Source organism: Choloepus didactylus, chromosome 9 (genome assembly GCF_015220235.1).
Source record: "Choloepus didactylus isolate mChoDid1 chromosome 9, mChoDid1.pri, whole genome shotgun sequence".
Lineage (NCBI taxonomy): Eukaryota > Metazoa > Chordata > Mammalia > Pilosa > Megalonychidae > Choloepus > Choloepus didactylus.
In genome coordinates this window covers 49,851,120-49,871,389 of record NC_051315.1, presented here as the reverse complement: position 1 = coordinate 49,871,389, position 20,270 = coordinate 49,851,120, and the positions used below count along the sequence as shown (strand labels likewise).

At 44.0% G+C, this 20,270-nt stretch overlaps 1 protein-coding gene across 1 annotated transcript; it reads right to left on the bottom strand.

The window, feature by feature from the left end:
* Positions 1-9,604: 9,604 nt before the first annotated feature.
* TBR1 (T-box brain transcription factor 1) lies at positions 9,605-18,950 on the bottom strand. Its single transcript, XM_037849894.1, has 6 exons — positions 18,259-18,950; positions 17,490-17,644; positions 17,021-17,142; positions 16,257-16,415; positions 15,105-15,166; positions 9,605-12,072 (listed from the first exon to the last, which is right to left on the bottom strand). The coding sequence occupies exons 1-6, from the start codon at positions 18,948-18,950 to the stop codon at positions 11,214-11,216; spliced, it is 2,049 nt and encodes a 682-aa protein (XP_037705822.1). The 3' UTR covers positions 9,605-11,213.
* Between the last annotated feature and the right edge of the window lie 1,320 nt (positions 18,951-20,270).

The following is a 20,270-nucleotide window of genomic DNA, read 5'->3' as shown; positions in this document are numbered from 1 at the left end:
AATGACTTGGGAGGTTGCCAGGGACTATGAAACTATCTGAGTAAGCTGCTTTTTATGTGTCCTATATTGAGGGGAAGAAACTTCTCCATCTGACGTATTTAGAGGTAATCCCTCTATAACTGGATTGAAATATAGTATACTGCTGCCATTGCTATGCTCACTTCCCACCCTTAGAATTCTGTATTTGTTCCGTGGATTAGTACTATTCTGGATAATCTGGCATTTATTCTTTTGAGAACGACTTCAGATGTCAAACATACAATACTTCCAGACAACCTTCCAATTTCAGTCTATCCAGATAAAGGCTACCTTATGGATGATTGTAGAGTTTCCAAATACAACACTAATCACCAGTTAAATCATGATAAGCTGGAGGAGGAGTACAAATGCTTCTTCTATGCAGAAAGTGAGAAGACACTGTTCTTTAGGTCACTTTCCTCGTGTAGTCAAGGGGATAGACTGCCTGTTCAAAAAACGTGACCATACTTTCACAGAGTTTTTTTAAAAAACAGAAAATTATTTGAAAATAGTTATTTAAAAATCTATGTACTTGCTTTTATTTTAAGAAAATTGACATTACCAGAGTCCCTAGGCATGAAATTATAATGGATACATACAATTTATTATGGTTAATAGCTACCAAACTCAAAAGAACAAACAAAAACCCTTTACCTTACCTCCATTACAAATAAAAATTTAAACAAACAAAAACCTAGAGGAGTAGTTTCCAGACTTTGCTGCACATTGGAATCTCCTGGGAATCTTTAAAAAGCGCAAATGAATGGCTCTTAGCACAAGGCATTCTGATTAAATTAGTATGGGTTTCAACTCTGGACATCAGAATTTTTTAAAGGTCCCCTGGTGTGAAGTCACTGATCTAGAGGATATGAGGAAGTTGCTGCTATCCTCCTTCCTCCATCCAGCTAGGCCTTCATGTCAGGAAAGGGAGGGAGGCCACTTACGCAACAAACCACACCAACGAGTATAGAACTGCTTATCCCTAAGACCAGAAGTGATCCTGATTTTCAGTAAATCAATATGCTTGGAGTAAGTATATGTGTGTGTGCATGAGAGAAAGAATGAGTCTGGGGGAAGAGGGCTGCAGAAATGGAGAATGCGTAAAAAATAATAATAAATAAGATTAAGTCCTAAATAAGGCATCCCAAAGAGATGCCTCAAAGATGAATTTTAAAAAAAATAAGATAAAAGATCAGAAAGGAAAGTCTCTCAGTCTTCACACTCAAACACCTTTTACACCTTACACTCAAGTAGGTAAAGTAGTGAATGGGCTTTATTTGCAAGTACTTTCTACCACTTTAGAAAGGCAATATTAAAATCTAGAGATATAAGAGGAAACTGAGGACATTCTGGGCTAGTCAAGATAACAGTACCTCTATGGCAATGTTTTTTAAACTTCAAGTCACTGTCCATTAGAGAATCATGAAAAAAAGTTAGTAGGTTGTAAACAAAATTTTCTTTCCAATAAAATTGAACAAAAGATACAAAATATCAGAGTGTATCAGATGTGGTAAAGGCAATTCATTATTTCGTGAAACATACATGTGCGCATGTGCATGTTTTTCTGCTTATTACTGTGAGTTATGGTTAAAAAACTTTGAGAGCCACTGTTCTTCAGGTAGTTCTACCCTAGCTAAGAACATTTGGACTCAAATTGCATAGGAAGTCAGAAGTTTAAAAAAAATGGCAAGGTTCTTTGGCGCTACAAGATACTGGAAAGATTTAATTATAATGTCATTTTACAAATCAGGGAAGTGAAAATCAGAGAAATTCAACATATTATTTGTGTCCACTGTGCTTTCTACTAAACCATAGACAGCAGTCAGGTTCCTTTAAGACCTATACTTTCAAAGCAAAGTTAATGCAGGTATCTTATGTACTAAATTGCCAAAGCACCAACTACAACTTGTCAGTCCTATTAAATGAACATTGCTTTGACATGGTGGCATTCTCATCAACTTCTTACTTAAATGGAAATTATACTTTGTGAAGTTAAGTAATAATAAATGTAAAGGCTCTTGATCCTAATACTAGTAACTAGAGAATTATTCTCACAGATAAGAGATTGTTAGAAGTCTGTTAATCAGACTCTAACAGGAGGTCTTCAGAGAGTAGAGTCATGATAGAATCTAGGGCAACAGAATGCAAGGAGAGTCAAAGATCCCTCACTTGCTTTTCTTGATTTTATTTTCTTGTCCTCCAGACTCTTAATCCCATTACACACACACATACATTTAGACAGATGACTACAGAGCACAAAAGAATTGAAAATGAAATTTAAAATCTGTGTAGTTTTAAAGTTTAAACTCAAGAACAAGGAATTTCCTAAAGAAATGGTGATCCAAGTAGCAATGGTCTCAGGATGTACAAGATCTGAATCCCTTACATTTGGTGCTTTACCTTTTTGTGGCTATGTAGGGAAAGGGCTGATTATGATGTCTTTAATAAGATATAATATGCACAATTGTACAGCCATGAAAATCCTTCTTTCTTAATGTTCTTGGCATTTATAATTCATATTGTAATCTCCTTAAGGGATTAAATTAATATTAACTGAAAAACATTAATTTTTAAATTCATTTTAATCTTCATCATGTTAAAATTAGGTTAAGAGTATGGAGAACATAAGTTGGTAGTAGGAGGTTCAAGGAAGAACTAACAGAAAAATCCAGAATGTGAATTAAAATGTATCAAGCTAGAGGTAAAAACTGTAGGGTGATGGGCTGAAGTCATATGCTAAGGAAAATAGTACCATGTCTTTTCTCCTACCTCACTCTTTCATACCACATGTCTAACAAGTTTTCTTATGAGCGGTTTATGAAGAGCCACCCTACAAAAAGCAAATCTATAGAAACCTATAAACTGGAATAACAAACAAACAAATAAATAAGCAAGCAAACAGAGAGATTCATGAAAGAAAATCTGGAAGAAGGAAGGAAAAAGTGAATGAGTTGCACAATCTGTGATTCTGAATCACCAAGAGGGCTAATTATGATTTAAAATAGCTAAGAGAATAAAGGTGAGTCTGTAATAAGGCCAATCCATTGTTAAGAGTCACTGATGAATTTAGTAAGAAAGATTTTTAGTGTCCCTGCAAATGAGGAAGCTGAATTGAAAAGGATCAAAGAAAGCATTGAAAGATGTGTCCCAAGTACAAAGAGAGCAGGGATAAATGAAGTGCCTCACATAGCTAAGGATGTTATATATAAAGAACAGAAATACCATAAGAGACAAAAATAGTAAGTTGTCCTTTCACAAATACAAAAAGAAATAAGATAATAGAATAAAGTGAATATTGAGAGATGAAATGATTATAGAAGTATATAGGAACAAAGCGCAAAATAAGAAAATACAGGAGGGGTTAAATAAAGACACATTGTATCTGATGTTTGTCGTGAAATTTTTACAACCGCTTTTGGGGAAAGCATAGAAGTTCTGACCTGAAATAAACAAACTGATGAATCAGGCATAGATTTTATAAAGATTCAGGTTCAGGGTGGTAGCGTGAGAAAAAAAAAGTAGATTAAAAAAAAAGTTGTTGGCAAGAGAGTCAACAAGGGCAAAATCAGTGTCGAGAGAGACAGCAGAATTGGAGGAGGAAAGAACAAATTTGTTGAGGAGGAAGTCAGTGTATTTCTTTGACTTTCTCCACAGGAACAAAGCAGAATATTAGCAAAATAAGGGCATGATTCCCAAAGGTGAGTGAACGCTAAGAATTATTAAGAATGAAGTCATTAAAAAAATAGCAAATAAATACAAAAGTAGAAAAAAGACTTTATTTGAACAAAATATATAGCATTCAATGATGAGTAAACTGTGAAAGGATAAGTCCTCATTATCACTTCTGTTTCTTAAAGGATTTTGTAAAATTATGTCCAAAATCATAAATTTTTAATTCAAGTATTGGCTACCTTCGAAACATTTTTAATTAGAAATAATGCTTTGGCCTTCAGTAAATTCCCAGTTGAGCAAGCCATTTAAAATAATAGAAATCTATATGACAACTGAAAAATTCTCATAAAATGTCAATATTGAAGGCAAATAGCCTAACCTGAATCTATGTAACACACGTGTATTTTTTTCATTAGAGTTCAAGGATATTAAATTTTTTTAAAAAAGTGATTGCTTAATTAAAATATTGTAAATAAAAAGATTAAATTAAGAAAGTTGTAATTCCACAAAACAGCCTATCATTTGACATTATAAAGGAGGAGAAGTGATTTTGCTAATTCATATTTTACATACAACCAAAGAAAATATTATCTTCTAATGTATACAGAGAAAAACACATCCTGGAACTCTAAAAAAAGAATAACCTTTTGTTGACATAAGATGGCAAATGTTTGAATGTTTGTGGGTGTGCATATCACTATTTAAAGAAGATATTTTAAATACACATACAATTCAAACACACTTATCTGCAGTAGTAGTGCCTTCAAAGGCAGCCTTACACGTGCCCACAAATGTCAGCCCCACATGCAGTGACACTGGACCTAGAAACGATGTGGCCTGTATAGTGTGCAGTGAAGTGCAGTGCTCTACTTGTTTGCAATGGTTTTATTTTTCGACTAGTTTTTATCACACTTGGCATGAACAAGGGAACATGTGCTTTGCTAAATTTGAACTTTTAAGATGAAACTGAATTAACTGAGAACCAAAAAATTGGTTCTGAATTTTCCTAAGATTGAAAAATGCCTTCCCTTTCATACTAGGACTGACAAATACATCTCAAAAGTTGAAATGTGAGCTAGGAAAATCTTGTGGTTTGAGAACAACATTGTTGACTTTCTCTTTTTTTTTGGAACTTAAAAAGATAAGATTGTAATGAAAAGGCTTTTTCCCATACAATACACTTCTGCTACCATGGAGGGATGTACTAAACCTAAACCTAAATAAACCTAATATAAGCACGAATCCTAATATAAGCAAGATTTGCTATGTTATATTTTGCAACCAGGAAGTTTAATTAATTTGCCATTTCTTAAAACTTACTATAACCATCAAAATAGGCTCAAGCCTTGCATAAAACTTAGTCAGTCATATATACGTTTCTGTTTTTTTCCTTTTAGTGTTGGAACAAAATAATTATACTAGCTAAAATGACCAGAGGCATATCCCTAGATGTTCTCCCCTTCAAAACTCCCTCTTCCTCCTCATAAAAGGTGTTCCATGATACCTAAGAATAAATACTTTGTATGTAAAATGAGATCCCTGTCATGCAGACATTATTTTTAAAGAGCTGAAATCCAAAATAATTTTAATATAAAATTCACATTATAAACTGCAAGGTATGTTTATAAGGTATCTAGTAATAACAGGTCAAACAACCTAAAAAAAAATCAGCTTGAGGTACAAGGTTCATTGCATTAATAATGTCACAGTTAGTATGTTTATTAAATTAAATATTACCAGCAAGGGACTTCTAAATGCCATGTTCCTAATACTAGAATACATATTTATTTCAGAGTTAGCATAGTAAAAGGGGGAGCTATCACTACAAGGACTATTAAGCCAGGGGTGTTTTTTTTTTTTTCATTGCTTTAATGGAACTACTCAAATCAAATTTTTCACGCCATGCCTTGAACACTGCTGCAAACCATACTGTGGGTGTAAAATACATGCAAGGCAGATATAATCAGCTCAGATGAGACCAGTGACTTGTACACCATCAAGTTTACTTTATTGTGAAAGCAGTGGGATTTTCTTTCAAGTGAATATATTTTTAAATGTGTTGCAACCTAACATACAAGCTGAAGATGGGAACCAGGAAGGCACACAAATCTCAAAGCAACTGAATTAAACCAAGTATAATGCAAAACCTAAAACTCTGCCTAGCCTGTCTGCCTTCCCTAATAGACTCCTTATCTTGTTCTGGCAAAAGAAAATCTGACTGCCCAAAAGTAAATCTTGCACTCAGGTTGTAACTTAAAAAATCACATAGATACAAGCTTATTAAAAGTCTCAGCTACCTTTAAAAAACTGATTTCACTGATATTTGGCTTTCAAATATTTAAAATATTAAAAAATAGCCAAGCAATTGCCAACATACCCGAGTAAATTAAATATTTTTAAAATTGAATGCTTATCACTGGGCTTTAAAGTTGCTAACTTCTTAACCAGGTTTGTCTAAAAATAATTGTTGCTCTTTCTTTGGGTGGTGGGTCTAGATTGGTTTGTTTTCACACAGGATAATGAGTTCTCCGCTTTTTTTCCCTATCCCCATGCCTTCATGATAAAATAATTCATACACACAGACACACACGCGCGCGCGCGCGCGCGCACACACACACACACACACACACACACACACACACACACGGGCTGCACCTGAGGAGAGCTAAACATTTTATAAAATCGCTTACGGACGCACAAACTCGTTGGCCAAATATCGCTATGAAGCGTTTTAAATTCTCCGGGAATATAAATGGTCTGTATTCAACAAACGCTTTTGTTCCTAGCTTGCACTCTAAACAGCAAGTAGAACATCCTTTAAAGCTTCAGTGCTAAAAAGATAAATATTTAACGTCACAAAAAAAGGGTGGGGCACCAAAGAGTTTTAGCAGTGCTATTTATATGAAAATCTAACTGCAGGAAGGAAGGGGATTCAGAAAGTTCTCCACATCCCTTAAGTGACAAAATTTCAAAAGCTCGGGTGATTGAAGTCGATCCTAAAGAGACAGAAACAACCTGATTTTTAAAACAAACTATTCAGTAAATGTCTGCTAATCATCAAAAGGCTCTTTCACTTCCTACGCCCCAGCCATTTGCCCGGCCTTGCCCAACGAGCTGCGTGAGCCGAGGCTGCGCTCTCCGGCTAGAGCCAAGGCTCCTCACCACCAGTCCCAGGGGCTCAGAGAACCGCCTGGATCCGGGCCTGTGCCCTCCGCCTGGAATCCCGGTCTAGACCCGGACCTGGACCCCAACCTGGACCCCTGACCTGGATTCCGACCTGAAAGCTCCAACCTGGATCCTCCACCTGGACCCCCACCTGAACGCCGGCCTAGATCCCATACTGGACCCACATCCCGACCTGGAGCCGGACCTAGAGCCGCAACCGGAGCAGTCAGAGCGCTGTCGCCCGCCCATCCGACGTCGAAGCAGGAGAGCCCCGGACCAGGCTCCGCAGCGGGGACTAGGCCTCCCAACAGCCCGGCTCCCGAACGAGCTCCTGCAATGCTTGTCCCCGCAGGTCGGGTCTGGGTCGCTGCGCACCGGGCGGCTCCAGGCCTTTCCCTCCGCGGCGGTGGGGTCAGAGTATCGGCCTCCCCTGCCCTAGCAGGAAGTACCTGCTTCTCGCCGCCCGGGCCCTCAACAGCAGCGCGCTTGGTTCCCGCCTCTCGTCTACACCCGCCGGCAGCGTCCGCCTCTAGAGTTAAGAACCCAGGACGCTGCAGCTCTCGGCCAAGTAGCACCTGCCCGCTGCGCGCTCACCCTGAGCCGGTGCTGGGACGTGAGTTAAGATGGCGCGGATTGCGAGGGGCCGGAAGGCGAGCGATAATCAAGTGCTAGCCGCACGCTCGCCTTTTTTTCTTCCTTTCTCTTTTTGAAAAGACACCGTTGAAAACTATGTGAGGACATATGCAATGTACGGGGAGGAAACGCCATCCCTTTCCATCCATTTCCTGATCCCTACCCTCAAGCATCCTCCCGGAGAAAAAAAGGCAACTCGAATTCTAACCCGGGACGCGAACTTTGATCCCCACAGGCCTCCCTAAATCTAAATTCTAGGCTCCTTTGGAACAACAGCAGCTTCTCAGACACATTGACAGTGTCACTTCACTAGACACCCAAGACTTCTTGGAAGCGAGGAAAAAATTATCATGCTTAAAGGGACAGGAAAGCACACTGCCTCCGAGAGGAGCTCGTAACTGCAAATTTACCTCACGCTGACTCAGTCCACACAGCAGATGGTGGCAGAGCTGCAAGGGAAACGACCTCCCCAATTTTTTTTAATACTTCCTAATATCAGCTAAAGCGCGTCTTTCAGAACAAGGCACCACGTTCCTGTGAAATCTATCCCCGGTTTCTAAGAGCATCGTTTACGCACATGACACGAACTCCTTCACTCACGGTGACTCTGCCCTCGGCGGCGGGCCGGGCCGGGCGACGCGCGCTCGGGCAGTTAGGCCTCGGGTCCGCAAGAGCCTAGCGCGGCCACGTGCCACCGCAACCCGGGCTTCCAGAACCCCGGGGCCCCGGGCGCCGTCGAGGTTCCACGACCCCGCACCCTCGACCCCCAAGCGCCCTAGAGACAGCTAACCCCCGCGCCCTCCCGACTGCACGTGCGCCTTCTCCTCCCCTGGTGGGCGGCCCGGTGGAAGCGAGCACAAGCTGGGTGGGTGATTACATGGATGCACTGCTCGGCTTCACTCGCTACTCGTGCACGATGTTTTGTACTTTTTGTTCTCCTGTTTAGTTTCTTAGGTGTGGGGAGGGAAAAAGAAAACAAAGGAAAATCAGTTATCGCTTTTCTATGTGGCAGACAAAACTCCGCCAAACGCCGTCTAGTGGCGGAAGGCAAGCCGGTGTTTTTTTCCTCCTCTAATTTTCATTTTAATTGGAATTTTGAAGCCTCTTTACATCTGTCAAACTGCAAAGGGAACAATCTCTAGATGGTCGTAAATTTGATCTCGTAACCTGCAGCTGGCCTACACTTAAGCAGGCAAGTTGAGCCATTCCCCCTCTCTGGATCCCTTCACTTTGGAGACAAAAGTGCCAAAATCGTTTCTCCATGAGGTAAACGCAAAGCCCTCCGAACTCCGTGACTAACATGTAGCGACCCCAGAGCTGGAAAAAAAGCATTTCTGCATTTGTACTCAAGAGATGGGGATCTGGCCTGGGCAGGACTGAAACAAAGATTCCACTATAGGTAAGATGGAGCATGGCCCCAGATACATTCCTAATGCAAGTTTTAGGCTCAGTGGTTAAAAATGGACTTCTCTCGAGTTTGTTCTGAGTCCTTCCGCAGCCCACTCCCACGCAATCCCCCGAAATCATCCATTCAAGAAATGTAGCCGTTTTTTTGGTTGTGCTTTCAGATTGATCGCTGATCTCCAAGGCCTCGTATTTAAAGACCTGAATTTTCGACATCTGCCTAACGCTGTGGTCAACAGCCTGTTTTGACATGCATTTAAATTACTCTCTACTCTCGTCCAACACCTCTCGCCATACTCGGTGGAATTTAAAGAAATTCCTAACTCCTCATGTAAAGGTCCTCCTTTTCCTGCTCACACTGTTTCCAACTTCAGAGAGAACCAGATAGATATGATGAGGGGAAATGCATACAATTTCCTGGAGGAAAAAAAATGAGCGCAGTAAAGTGAAACTTGACTCATATGAAACTAAATAATTTACATAAGAAGGAAATCTTAATTACTGGTAGCACTATAAAACAAATTTAAGGGAAAAAATGGGAGGTGGATCCCATTAAACAGGACTGCCCCGTATCGAAGTGGGGACAGGTTAACACCTTAACCCCTAAAAGAAATCACCTAAAATAATTAAATTATTTTCAAACTGCAAACTGCTTTCAAACACCAGTTAGCGTTTTGCGAGATTTATTTTACTTGTTATACACAGACGATACAAACAAGCAAAAAACAAAACGTTTCGCAGTGGAATGTGTACTTGTATAAATTATTCAGTTCACAGACAAAACGAAACAAATATAAAAATCACAACATTAGATTTACAGAAGAGCCAAAATATACACACGTTTAGACCCTGAATTCCTATTAGGAAAAATCCCCCCATGGACTGGAATCTAGATTGAATATTGTGTATGATGCATATTTCACATAAATTTTTAAATACCAAAAAAAAAAAAAAGTATAGGTTTGCTACACAACATTAGAAATCCTACTATTCTATTTCCAGGGGATTAATGCTCCTTATCAAATATAACATGACTTAATGGGGGGAAAATCAATCTTACTTGCATTAATGCTAATGTTTTCCCAAGGAAGTCAGATTTCAGTTTCTTCTAGGTGGGGGGAGAAATCATTTTCAAAACTAAAATGCAGTAAAATATACAACTCACACAATTCATCTTCACTAGACTACACTATAGTTACCAACAATTCAGTCGTCTATATCATTAGTAGAGTATTCATTACAAAGATTTACAGCATATAAAGGTGGAGGGAGGACTGAAAAGATATTCAAAAACAGTTTGTCAGTGTATTTGGCACCTGCACAGACCAGTAATGGATTTGGCACTTTGGGGAAAAACAAATAAGGCAAAATAATATTGCTGATGTAGAACTATTCTATTTAGAACGGGTGGGGGAACATACAACTCCAGTTAACTTTGCTTTGCAGGCATCATGCCACTTAATCGACTTGCCTATGAACAGACACCTATCCTTTACAGATGTTTGAGTGGATTCTCCTTAGCTATTTGTGCATTAGGGCACAGAATAATTATTTCATGCAATGGATTGAGCAGAAGTGAGAAATCCATCACTATCAATCGGATATTTCACGTTTCGAGAGGCTCTTCGAATATTAATTATCTCACAAGAAAATTTTTTAAGTAGAAAGAAAGGAAAGGAGAAAGGAAGGGAAAGGAAAGGGAAAGAATGAAGAGGTTACGCATGAACTGGTTTTGTGCCTTGACGATGAGAATAAAAACTAGCCGTTCGTTACAATAAATTAACATTATGTACAATCATTTCACAGGCTTTGTTCCACTAAAATTATTAACATCCCTACCATCCATCCACTCGGGGATAAGGAAGGACGCGCTGGGTGGGTCCAGGTTCTAGAGTCAACATCCTATGGTTAAATAGGGAGGCCGAGGCTTGAAGGGTCGGAATCACCGCTGCCTGGCAGGACTGCCCAGGTCTCCTAAAGGTGAAGAGTTTCATTACAAGAAAGAGAAGGGGGGAGTGAGAAAAACACGAAGGGAAGGAGGATTGTTAGGAGGAGAACTTCCACGGAAGGAAAGAAAGTAGGAAAACCAAAATGTTTATAGCAAAGTTGAAGGTCGATGCAGAAAATGCTGTGCAAAAAAGGTTAAAATCACACTTGGAGAGCTGCATTTATTCACTGCAGACGGCAATCGAGGGTCAAATAAAAGGAGGGCACGGTGCGCAAAGTAGGGTGTGGGGAGAAGGAGCTGGGGGAGAGCCGTGAGGGGCCGGCTGGGGGTCCGGGCCGAGGCGGCGCGTGGGGCCGGGGTGGGCAGGGGCGGCCTAGCTGTGCGAGTAGAAGCCGTAGTAGCCGCCTATGTCTTTGGCGCAGTTCTTCTCGCAGTCCCGCTGGGCCAGCACCTCGCTCTTGAGCGGGGACGAGCTCTCAGACACCGGCGTGTCAGCGGGCGAGATCCGCCTCCGCTTGGCCTGCTCGTAAATCCCCGAGTCGCTGGAGTCGATGGACTTGATGGAGGAAGGCGTCTCGATCCAGCTGGAGTCGGACAGGTCCTTGGGTTTGGCGTCCTCGGCGGCGCCGGGCGGCAGCGGCGAGCGCTCGGCGGACAGGCCCTCAGCCTCCTCGCCCAGGTAAGGGTTGGCGCCGGCCATGCGCGCGGCGGCCGCGGCGCTGTTGGGCCAGCAGGGCAGCACCGAGCCGGACTTGGCGCCGCAGTACTGCGGGGGGCTGCGCGCGCCCCAGCCTGACGGGTCGGCGTAGTAGCCGAGCGGGCGGCCGGTGCAGCCTGCCGCCTGCAGCGGCAGCGCCTTCACGCCCGCCGCCGCATATGACAGCAGCGTGGCCGCGTTGCCTGCGAAGTCCGTGGCCGTGTCATAGGCCGAGGCGGCGAAGTCCAGCCGGTTGTTGGCTGGCGTCACAAACCAGCGCTGCGGAGAAGGCGCGCCCGGGTCCTCGGCCTGCTGCGGCGACAGCAGCCCGTTGGTGTGCGGCACGCTGCGGTCGGTGCCCGGCCCGGGACCCGCGCCCGCGCCCGGGTGAAAGCGAGCTTTGGCGTAGTTGCTCACGAACTGGTCCTGCAAGAAAGAGCCGGCCATGGCGTAGCGGGCTCCGGGCACTATCTGCGAGCGCGGCGAGTCGTTGGGCGAGGGGGTCAGACGGTCCATGTCGCAGCCTGTGTAGATCCTGCGGGTAGGGAAAGAGAGAAGGAGAACCGACGGGTGGCGCAGAGGTCCTTTCGGAGGGGACAGAAAAAAACCATCCCCACCTACCCCTACCCCGCCATCTGTAACTAGTCGTCCAGGATGGAGACAGAGAAAAGCGCATAGACCTGCATCCTCCCCATTATAAATCGCAGAATTATAAAGAGACCAATTTGTCTCTGCAAGGGCCTGAGCACAGTATTTGGAACATCAGGAGGAAGGCTCCCTCTTCCCTTGCTTTCCCTCACCAAACTTACAGGGGACAGAGAGGGGCACTGCAGGGAGTTGTCGCCCCACCTCTCCAACATACACATTAAGGCAGATTTATTAAAAAACTAAAGCGCTTTGTGGTGCAGTGGCTCTTTCCTCTGCCATGAGAGGTTCAGAGAGAAAATTTTCAACAAGGTACCCACTCCTCTGCCCTTTTTAAAACCCACTTCCTTCTACCATTTGATTGTGCAGGAAATTTCTCTTCCCCTCTCCTTTTATAAAATAGTTTAAGAAACCCATAGGAGATAACTTTGTGTGTGTATGAGTTCACATGGGTCTCCAGGTAGTACTCATCAAACACTGGCCTTTGCTAGTCTTTGTAGTCTCCAGGATTGCTGTTGCAAGGCTCCAAGTACTCACTTCTATTGTTTACCCTGTGTGAGCCTTTCACCTCCACCATTCCCCATACAAACAAGAATTACTACTTGGAAACAACATTCTCAATCAATCCATGGGAGAAAAATACTTTTACAAAGAAAGAGTGTTTTCTACTCTGACTTCCCCCACTTCTTTTGATCCACTACTGGCAAAAACTTTGGAGCAAACTCTTACACTACAACCTCCCCCAAACAACCCCCCACTACTAATAGCCAGTCCCTACAGATCATGATTTTGTGCCAGGTACTGTTGTCTATAGCTGTTAAGATGCTAACTTCTTTAACCCTCACAACAATGCTTCCAGCTAGTTTACATTATTACCCCACTTTACAGATGAGGAAACTGAGGCAAACATAGCTTATATTTAAGTTATTACCTGCCAATGTCGCCAACAGCGATTGCACTGCTGGGAATTAACTTAGATAAAGTAACCAAAGATTTACTTTAGGCCTTAGGCCTGGAAAATCCCATTAGAATTGAGAGAGAACCAGGGATGGGTCAAGATTTTGCTTTTCATTCACATACACAAAATCTCCCTTTTCACTCATACTTAAAAGTTTTAATTTTTAATCAACTGAATGTTTTGAAAGAGTCTCAGTCTGGTCAGGCCTTAACCTTTTTTTGGCAGATTCCCTGGTGAGTGACCAAGCAACCAGCCAGTACCCCTGAGCATTTAGGCCTATTTCTCCAACAATGATCCATGTCCCAGTCTGCTTGAATAGGTACAGAAGCTTTTTATGAAAAAAATCCAGTGATTTAAGAATCAAAAGGAAGACAAGAAGTCTCTAAACAGGCTTTTCCAATAGAAGGCAACCAGAGGTAGAAGGCCGGTGAAGGTTACACTGCTGCTGCTCGGATCCATTCTGCTTATTGCACGAAATTTCCCTCCTGAAATTTAATTCCATTTTCAAATAACAGAGGAAGAGGGAGGCAGGAAGGGAACATAACTAGCAAGGTATAAATATCTTCTCTGTTTACCACCATAATATTTTAAAAAGAAAAAAGTCTGCAAAAGATACAGTTTAGTTGCCCATCCAGGTTCTAACCCACTTGGGATTACCGAATTGATTTGTGCAAAATAAAATGCTGTTGAACAGATGTTCATAACAGAATTAAAAGCTCAAAATCTACAGGATTCTCCCTCCAACATCTCTGGTCTCCTAGGGCCACACACTTTCCACTGTGCCAGCCCACCTTTTTTAATCATGAGGAGTAGCCAAGTTTTTATTCTGGAAAGAGTCATACTGATGAGGTTTGCTTCCTCTGGGCTACTTTTGAGGATGCTTAAGATGGTTACGATTATTACAATATCAATGACTATCTTTTCAATTTGTTATAAAATATCAAGAGAGAAGGTTGGTATCTGTCTAGAGATGGAATACAGGCAGCCACTTGTCTCTTTCTCTACATGTTTAATCTTTTCCTAAAGACAGCTTTGACTTTGTAGCTCTATCCCAGGCACTCAATGCAAGCTGTGAAATTAAGATGTACCCTTCCTTTTTAAGGTCAGAAAAAAGTGGGGAACCCCACAATCCAAATTTAGATTTTGCTATATATCACTGTCTGAACTCATAGCTCATGCCTGCACCCAGAACGAAAATGCTAGAACAAGGCCAGAAAGCATTCAGTTTATACCTTATGTTGCCCCCACCCCCACCTCCACCCAAGGAAGAGCCTTTTGATAGAAAAGAAATGTAGATAGGTGAGGGAAGTCTGGAGAAAAAAGGAAAACAATGCATTTAATTAAAACACACCTAGATATAAAATATTTCTCTTTTGAAGCTTATAAATAATACTCAGCAACAGCACCCAAGTCCATCCCAAAGCGTAAAATGATTATAGCAACCGGTTCTGCTAATGAGCTCGCCTTTGGTGGGTGCATATTTTTATTCAGTCTCTAGTAAACTTGCACAGGAATCTCTATTATACGAAACTTGGAAAAGGGTAAATAAAAGTCACTTGCCAAGGAGACTGTAACAACTGCCAGAGCCACATGCACTTTCAGGCAGAATCCGGACGATTTCAGACATAGACAATCTGAGCTGAGCATCTGCAGCACCACATACAACTCCCATGCCGGAACTGGGGCACTTCCCCAACCAACCGGCCCCAGAAGGCTGCCAACAACTTTGTAATTCATTGGGAAGCTAAAAATAGGTGCAGGAAACCTTTGACCAAAACCACCCAAGTACCAAGCCAGAAGGTCACCTGAGAGAATGGGAGCTGACAAAAAGGAAAGGGAAAACCTGGAAAACAAGCCAGTCTTCACACATTCTGGTTCCCAGAAGCCTTGTTACATAACAAGCCACCTTCGACCTTAAGCCCAATTCCACAACTATTTGAGAAGGAAGGTGCAAAATTACTTACGTGTCATAATTATCCCGAAATCCTTTTGCAAAGGGATTATGATCTATTTTCAGTTGTGTAATCTGTGAAAGAGAAAGAAAAAAAGATGAATGTTATCTCACCTTCTATGCAAGAGGATGGGGTGTTGAGCATATATCATCTGCCCTTTTTACAGGGGCTTAGGGCCTACATTTTCACTAAGTAGCAAGGTTTCCCTACCAGAAAGATATGAGGTAATGGCTGGAAAGGAAAATGGGAAAGTGTCATTAAAGTTATGAGGAACATGTTTAAATTAATGATGCCTAAAACTAAAGGGTTGCTTTCAGTTTTCCTATATGTTCCAAATTGCTTCAAATGCACATTTTAAAATGTTGTAACAGAAAGGCACTTAAACATCTTTAAGGGGAACTTGAATTCATCATCAAATGCTGCCTATTTTAAATGTTTCACCATATTTTTTAATTTGTTGCATCTGATTCACAACCAGAAGACTCCACAAGGTGCATCTTAAAGTCAGGTTTGATTAAATGTTTTCATTTCTGATATTTTCATTTACGTAAAATCACCATCACTCCTAGTCAAATCATAAGTAGCTAAAATAAGTTTTTATAAACTTGCAAATGCTGAAAAGGTTCAAATGCTAGAAAACTCATTCCATAGCCCCCAGTACTCTGATTTCTTCTTGTTGTTGTTTTTTAAATATGTGAATGTGTGTGTTCTTTTGATCATACAGAACAATAATTTGTTCAATGTTTCAGCTATCAGTTCTGAGATTTTTTTTTTAAGATAATGCCTAAGCTTGTCAAGAATAAAATACAGGGGGAAAACATGCTTGTAATATAAAGGGAAGAGGGACTCTCTCAAAAGCAGATTTTAATCTGTTCTAGTTTGAGGACCAAATTCAAACTCCCAAAAGAAGAGACGCTAGAAATCCTGGGCACCTCAAAGGTGGCCCGGGTGACCCGCGTCGGAGACAGATAGGAAGCGTTTTCCCACCGGCTGGTATTTAGGGAGGGTGCCTAGCAGGCCCCTGGTCCTGCGCCTAAAATGTGCAACAGAGCCAGCTGCTGCTGCTGCTCTTTGTGCTGCTGGTGCCGGAGCCGGGCGATCCCGACGAGGGCCGGGAGATGCCGGGTACCACCCGCCGCGCGCCCAGCCCTCAGGCCTCCTTACATCGGTGTTCTGGTAGGCGGTGACGGCGATGAACTGAGTCTCCGGGAACGTGAATGTCTGCACGCGGCCCGGCTGGCTGGTGTCCTCCGTGCCGTCCTCGTTCACTTCCACCACGTGCAGGCGGGGCTGGTATTTGTGCAAGGACTGTAAAACCACCATCTGTTCCGCGGAGAGAAAGGGGAGCGCCGGGCGGCGCGTTAACGTGTGGTGGATCCGTGTACGCGCGACTCTGCGCGTCCGGCTGCGCGCGGTGGGCCAGGCGGAGACTGGCTGGAGTCGGCCGCTTCGCCTGCCTGACCGCGGGACTTGCCCGGGCTGGTGAAGGGCAGCTGGGGCAGACCGGCCCTCGCAGCTTTGAGAGGGAGGATCCGCCGGAGCACGCGAGGAAAACGGAACCGGACCGCCGGATCCTCAGGACCCTTCTCCTAGTCCTCCTCTAGGGAGGAACAATGATTTTCACAGCCTGAATACCTTGTGAGATTCCTTCTTGAAATCAATGAACTATTTGTACTTGGGAAGGTCGGGAACCCGGGGATTGGGCGGGGAGCGAGGAAAACTTTATAGATCTAATATCATTTTGGAGAGTGAAAACAGAATTTTTAAAATGTCTTTTAACGAAGCAAAGAAACATCTATCCAGTTTTTCATGCTGTTTTAAACTGACAAAGTGGCTATTAAGGAGGGATGGATGTGTGTGTGAGAGAGAGAGAAAGAACGAGACAGATGAGAGCGAGCGAGAAAGAGAGGAGTGCTTGAGCCACTGACCTGCCCATTGTTGTTTGAAGCTCCTTTGTTGTTTGTAAGTTTTAATTTTCCAAAAGAGATTTCTTGGCGCATCCAATGAGCCCCCGTATTGGGGGAATCTGGATGCATATACACCCGATTTCCTGGAGAAAGAAATACGTTGTATCTCAATGCCCCGGTATTGCCCAGTCCCAACTGCTCACCACGGAGAACACACACACGTACACGCACACCTCACTCCACTGTGAGGCCCATTAGCTGGGGCTTTTTTAGGCCGCGATTTCTTCCTATTAACTGGGGATGATTAAAATAGCTTTTGCATAATCCTCCCCCTTCTCGCTGCTCAGTCTGTCCCCCATTCCCCCTCGTTTCCTTTTCGAAGTCATTGGTCGATCGTTTTAAAAGTCGCTCGAGCCAGTCCACAAAGGCTTTAATTAATCATTCTCACCTAAATAAGTGTCAGGAAAACGTGTTAATTGGAAGGACTTGCCTTGCACATTGGTGTCCGCTTTGCCGCAAGGAACCCATTTGCCTCCTTGAAATCTCCAGTGATTGGGATCCGCCAAAATCACATCCACAAAAATATTGTAATGAGCCGTGGGATCGAGACCAGAAATGTTAAAACTTAAAAAAGGAAACATGCGCCTATTTAAATTAAGGGGGAGGGAGGAAAGGAAGAAAACAAGGGAAAAGAAACATAAATGTTAAAAGATTAAATGCAGTTAGTGTAGCGCCAGATAGCAAAGCAAAACTTGTTCTCGTAGTGTAGATGACCGTGTGTTTGCTGGGTTAAAAAAAAGGGGGCCGTGGGGGCAAGAAAAGAAGTGGGTCTGAAGTTGGGGGGAGCGGCGGGCGAGCGTGAGTGGCGGGTGGGCAGGTATCCCTACACAGGTGGATGCAAGGTTGGCGACCCGCGCCTCCACCTGTCGGTGCACCGGTGCGTTGATGCGTCCCTCCCTCCGCCCGGCGGCGAGTCGTGCCCCGCCGCCGACCCGGGCGCCCCCTCTCTCTAGCCTTCCTCCGGGCACTGGCAGGCTCTTCGACCACCTTCCTGGAGCGGGATCCTAACCCTCCCTCATCACCGCAGTGGTCATCCCTTCCATTTTCCCCTTTTCCAAAACCAGCCAACTCAAGAGCGCACCACAGCGCCTTCCATTCTGCTCCCGACCCCAAATCGTCGCCGCCGCGGCGGTCATAACCCGGGTGCGCTCGCCCTCGGGCCGCGCCTGGAGCAGCGGCAGCCAAGAATGTAGCATTACCTTCCCTGTTTTGTGATGATCATCTCCGTTTGGTGCCGGTGAAATTTCAGCCAAAGGGGCCTGTTGCACAGGTACACTTGCGCTTTGCCAGGAACCAGCCCCGGCTGGGTGGAGGAGAACTGATAGAACGGGGCGCCTTGGTAGGAGTGGCCGTACTGCTGTGGATAGGGGTAGCCGGCCGCCGGGTAGCCCTGCGGTGAGGAGTTGGACAGGAGGCTGTTGTAGGCTCCGTTGGTAATGACCGGGTGGTGGGCCATGTAGCGGCTGGGGCTGCCGATGGAGAAGGCGGGGTGCGCAGGTCCGTGCTGGCCAGGGTACGGGAACATGGCACTGGGAGCAGTGGCCGCAGACTGGGGCTGGCTGGACTGAGAGAGGAGGTAGCGATCTGCAGCAGAGCCATCGAAACTGTGACGAAGCTCAGAGACCCCGTCCAAGACAGGAGAGAGTTTACTTCTCTGGACGTCCCCTGGTGAGTCCTTGGAGTCAGGAAAATTGTCTGTATCTGACTGATTCGTCATCCCCCTGGAAATTTTTTTCAAAGGTGAACTTCTCTCCAGGTTGTCAGTGGTCGAGATAATGGGATGATCGTGCAAGACAAGCTCGGATCCGCCTGAATGTGGGTAGCTGCTGCTCACATTGAGAAATTTCTTGGAGAGCATGATAGAAGGAGAAAGGCAGTGCTCCAGCTGCATAGCTCTAGAACCTGAACACTCGCCCTCCCGTCCCTGGTTTTTAAAGTCCTATTTATCATAAACTAGAAATCCACAGACCCCCTCACTAGACGGAAAGCACTTCAACCAGCAAATGCTTCTCAAAGGTTTGATTTACTTTTTTTTTTTCCCTGGGAGAAGAGATTGGCCAATTGACACTATGCAGCAATCAGAAAAGGCTCACTTTTGATCTTGCTGCTTGTGCAGCCGATGAAACGGCTCCTGCCATTGGTTAACTGCTGACAGTAATTTAATTAGATAGACATTAATTAGGATAATCACCTGGCTCCTGGTCGCGGCGATCATGGCAAATTGAAGGAGATGATTTTATTGTTGGTTTGGGGGGTGGGGAGTGTCTTTCAGTTTTACGTGAACCCTGTTGTGTCACCTTTAAGCTTTGTGACCACTGATTTAGGAAGATTCAAAAGACGTGCAATTTACTAAACATTTTCCTACCTTCCCCCCACCTTCCCCTTTTCGGGCGGAGGGGCGGAGGAGGGGATTCGACGGTGCTAGGAGACTTTTCGGATCGGAATGAGCCAAATATTCAGTTGAATGTAACGATTTCAAGTGCAAAGTATACAAAGCGCGAGCCGGTGGCCTCTTCTCGCCCTGTAAAAGTTCCAGAGTCTGTCTTTTCCAGTTAATACAGAAGTACACAACAACTGAGCCGGTCCTTTGTGAGCAGGTCCTGCGTGTCCTGGGCTCATGCCCTCCCCCCCCCCCCCGCCTCGCCTTTTTAACTATTTGCATAAATAAATAAATAAATAAATCACTGCTGCTGAGAGTCACAGCGATGAAAGGGGGTGGGGAATGGGGGAGAAAAGCAGCAACTCACTCACCCATCCTCCCAACTCGGGCAGGTTCGGTTTCTTGGTTGAGCACAGTGACGATCTATGCTCTCCTTTTTAAGTTTTGAAATAATCATAAGCTCTCGGGTTGGAGTGCCTTAATGTATTTGCAACGATGTTTACGGGGTCTTAACTAAATATTTTATCAGCGAGCTCGGTTGCAATCTGAAGAGCATCTAACTGGGGGCAGGCGCCATGCGTCCCTCGCGTCCCGCTGCACTTCCTTCCCTCTGAGGTACTGGCTTGGCGACAGGTTCAAAAGCTTCGCCAGGAAAAGAGAGGGCCGAGTCCCCGTGCAAATGGGTTCGCCAGAACGCTGATCTGGGGAGACAGAGTGGAAGTAGTGTCAACACTGATCGTTACTGAAGACTGTGTGTGTGTGTGTGTGTGTGTGTGTGTGTGTGTGTGTGTGTTTAATGTTTATATAATCTGGAGGGGAGAAAAAGAATCC

Bases quoted from the DNA above. Each gene is read 5' to 3' on its own strand.
- TBR1 (XM_037849894.1), bottom strand. From the start codon at position 18,950: ATGCAGCTGGAGCACTGCCTTTCTCCTTCTATCATGCTCTCCAAGAAA. The intron at 16,416-17,020 runs GTCAGTGGCTCA...TCCGCGGAACAG, and splicing joins CTTCAAACAACAATGGGCAG to ATGGTGGTTTTACAGTCCTT. The intron at 15,167-16,256 runs GTAAGGAGGCCT...TCTCTTTCACAG, and splicing joins CCGCCTACCAGAACACCGAT to ATTACACAACTGAAAATAGA.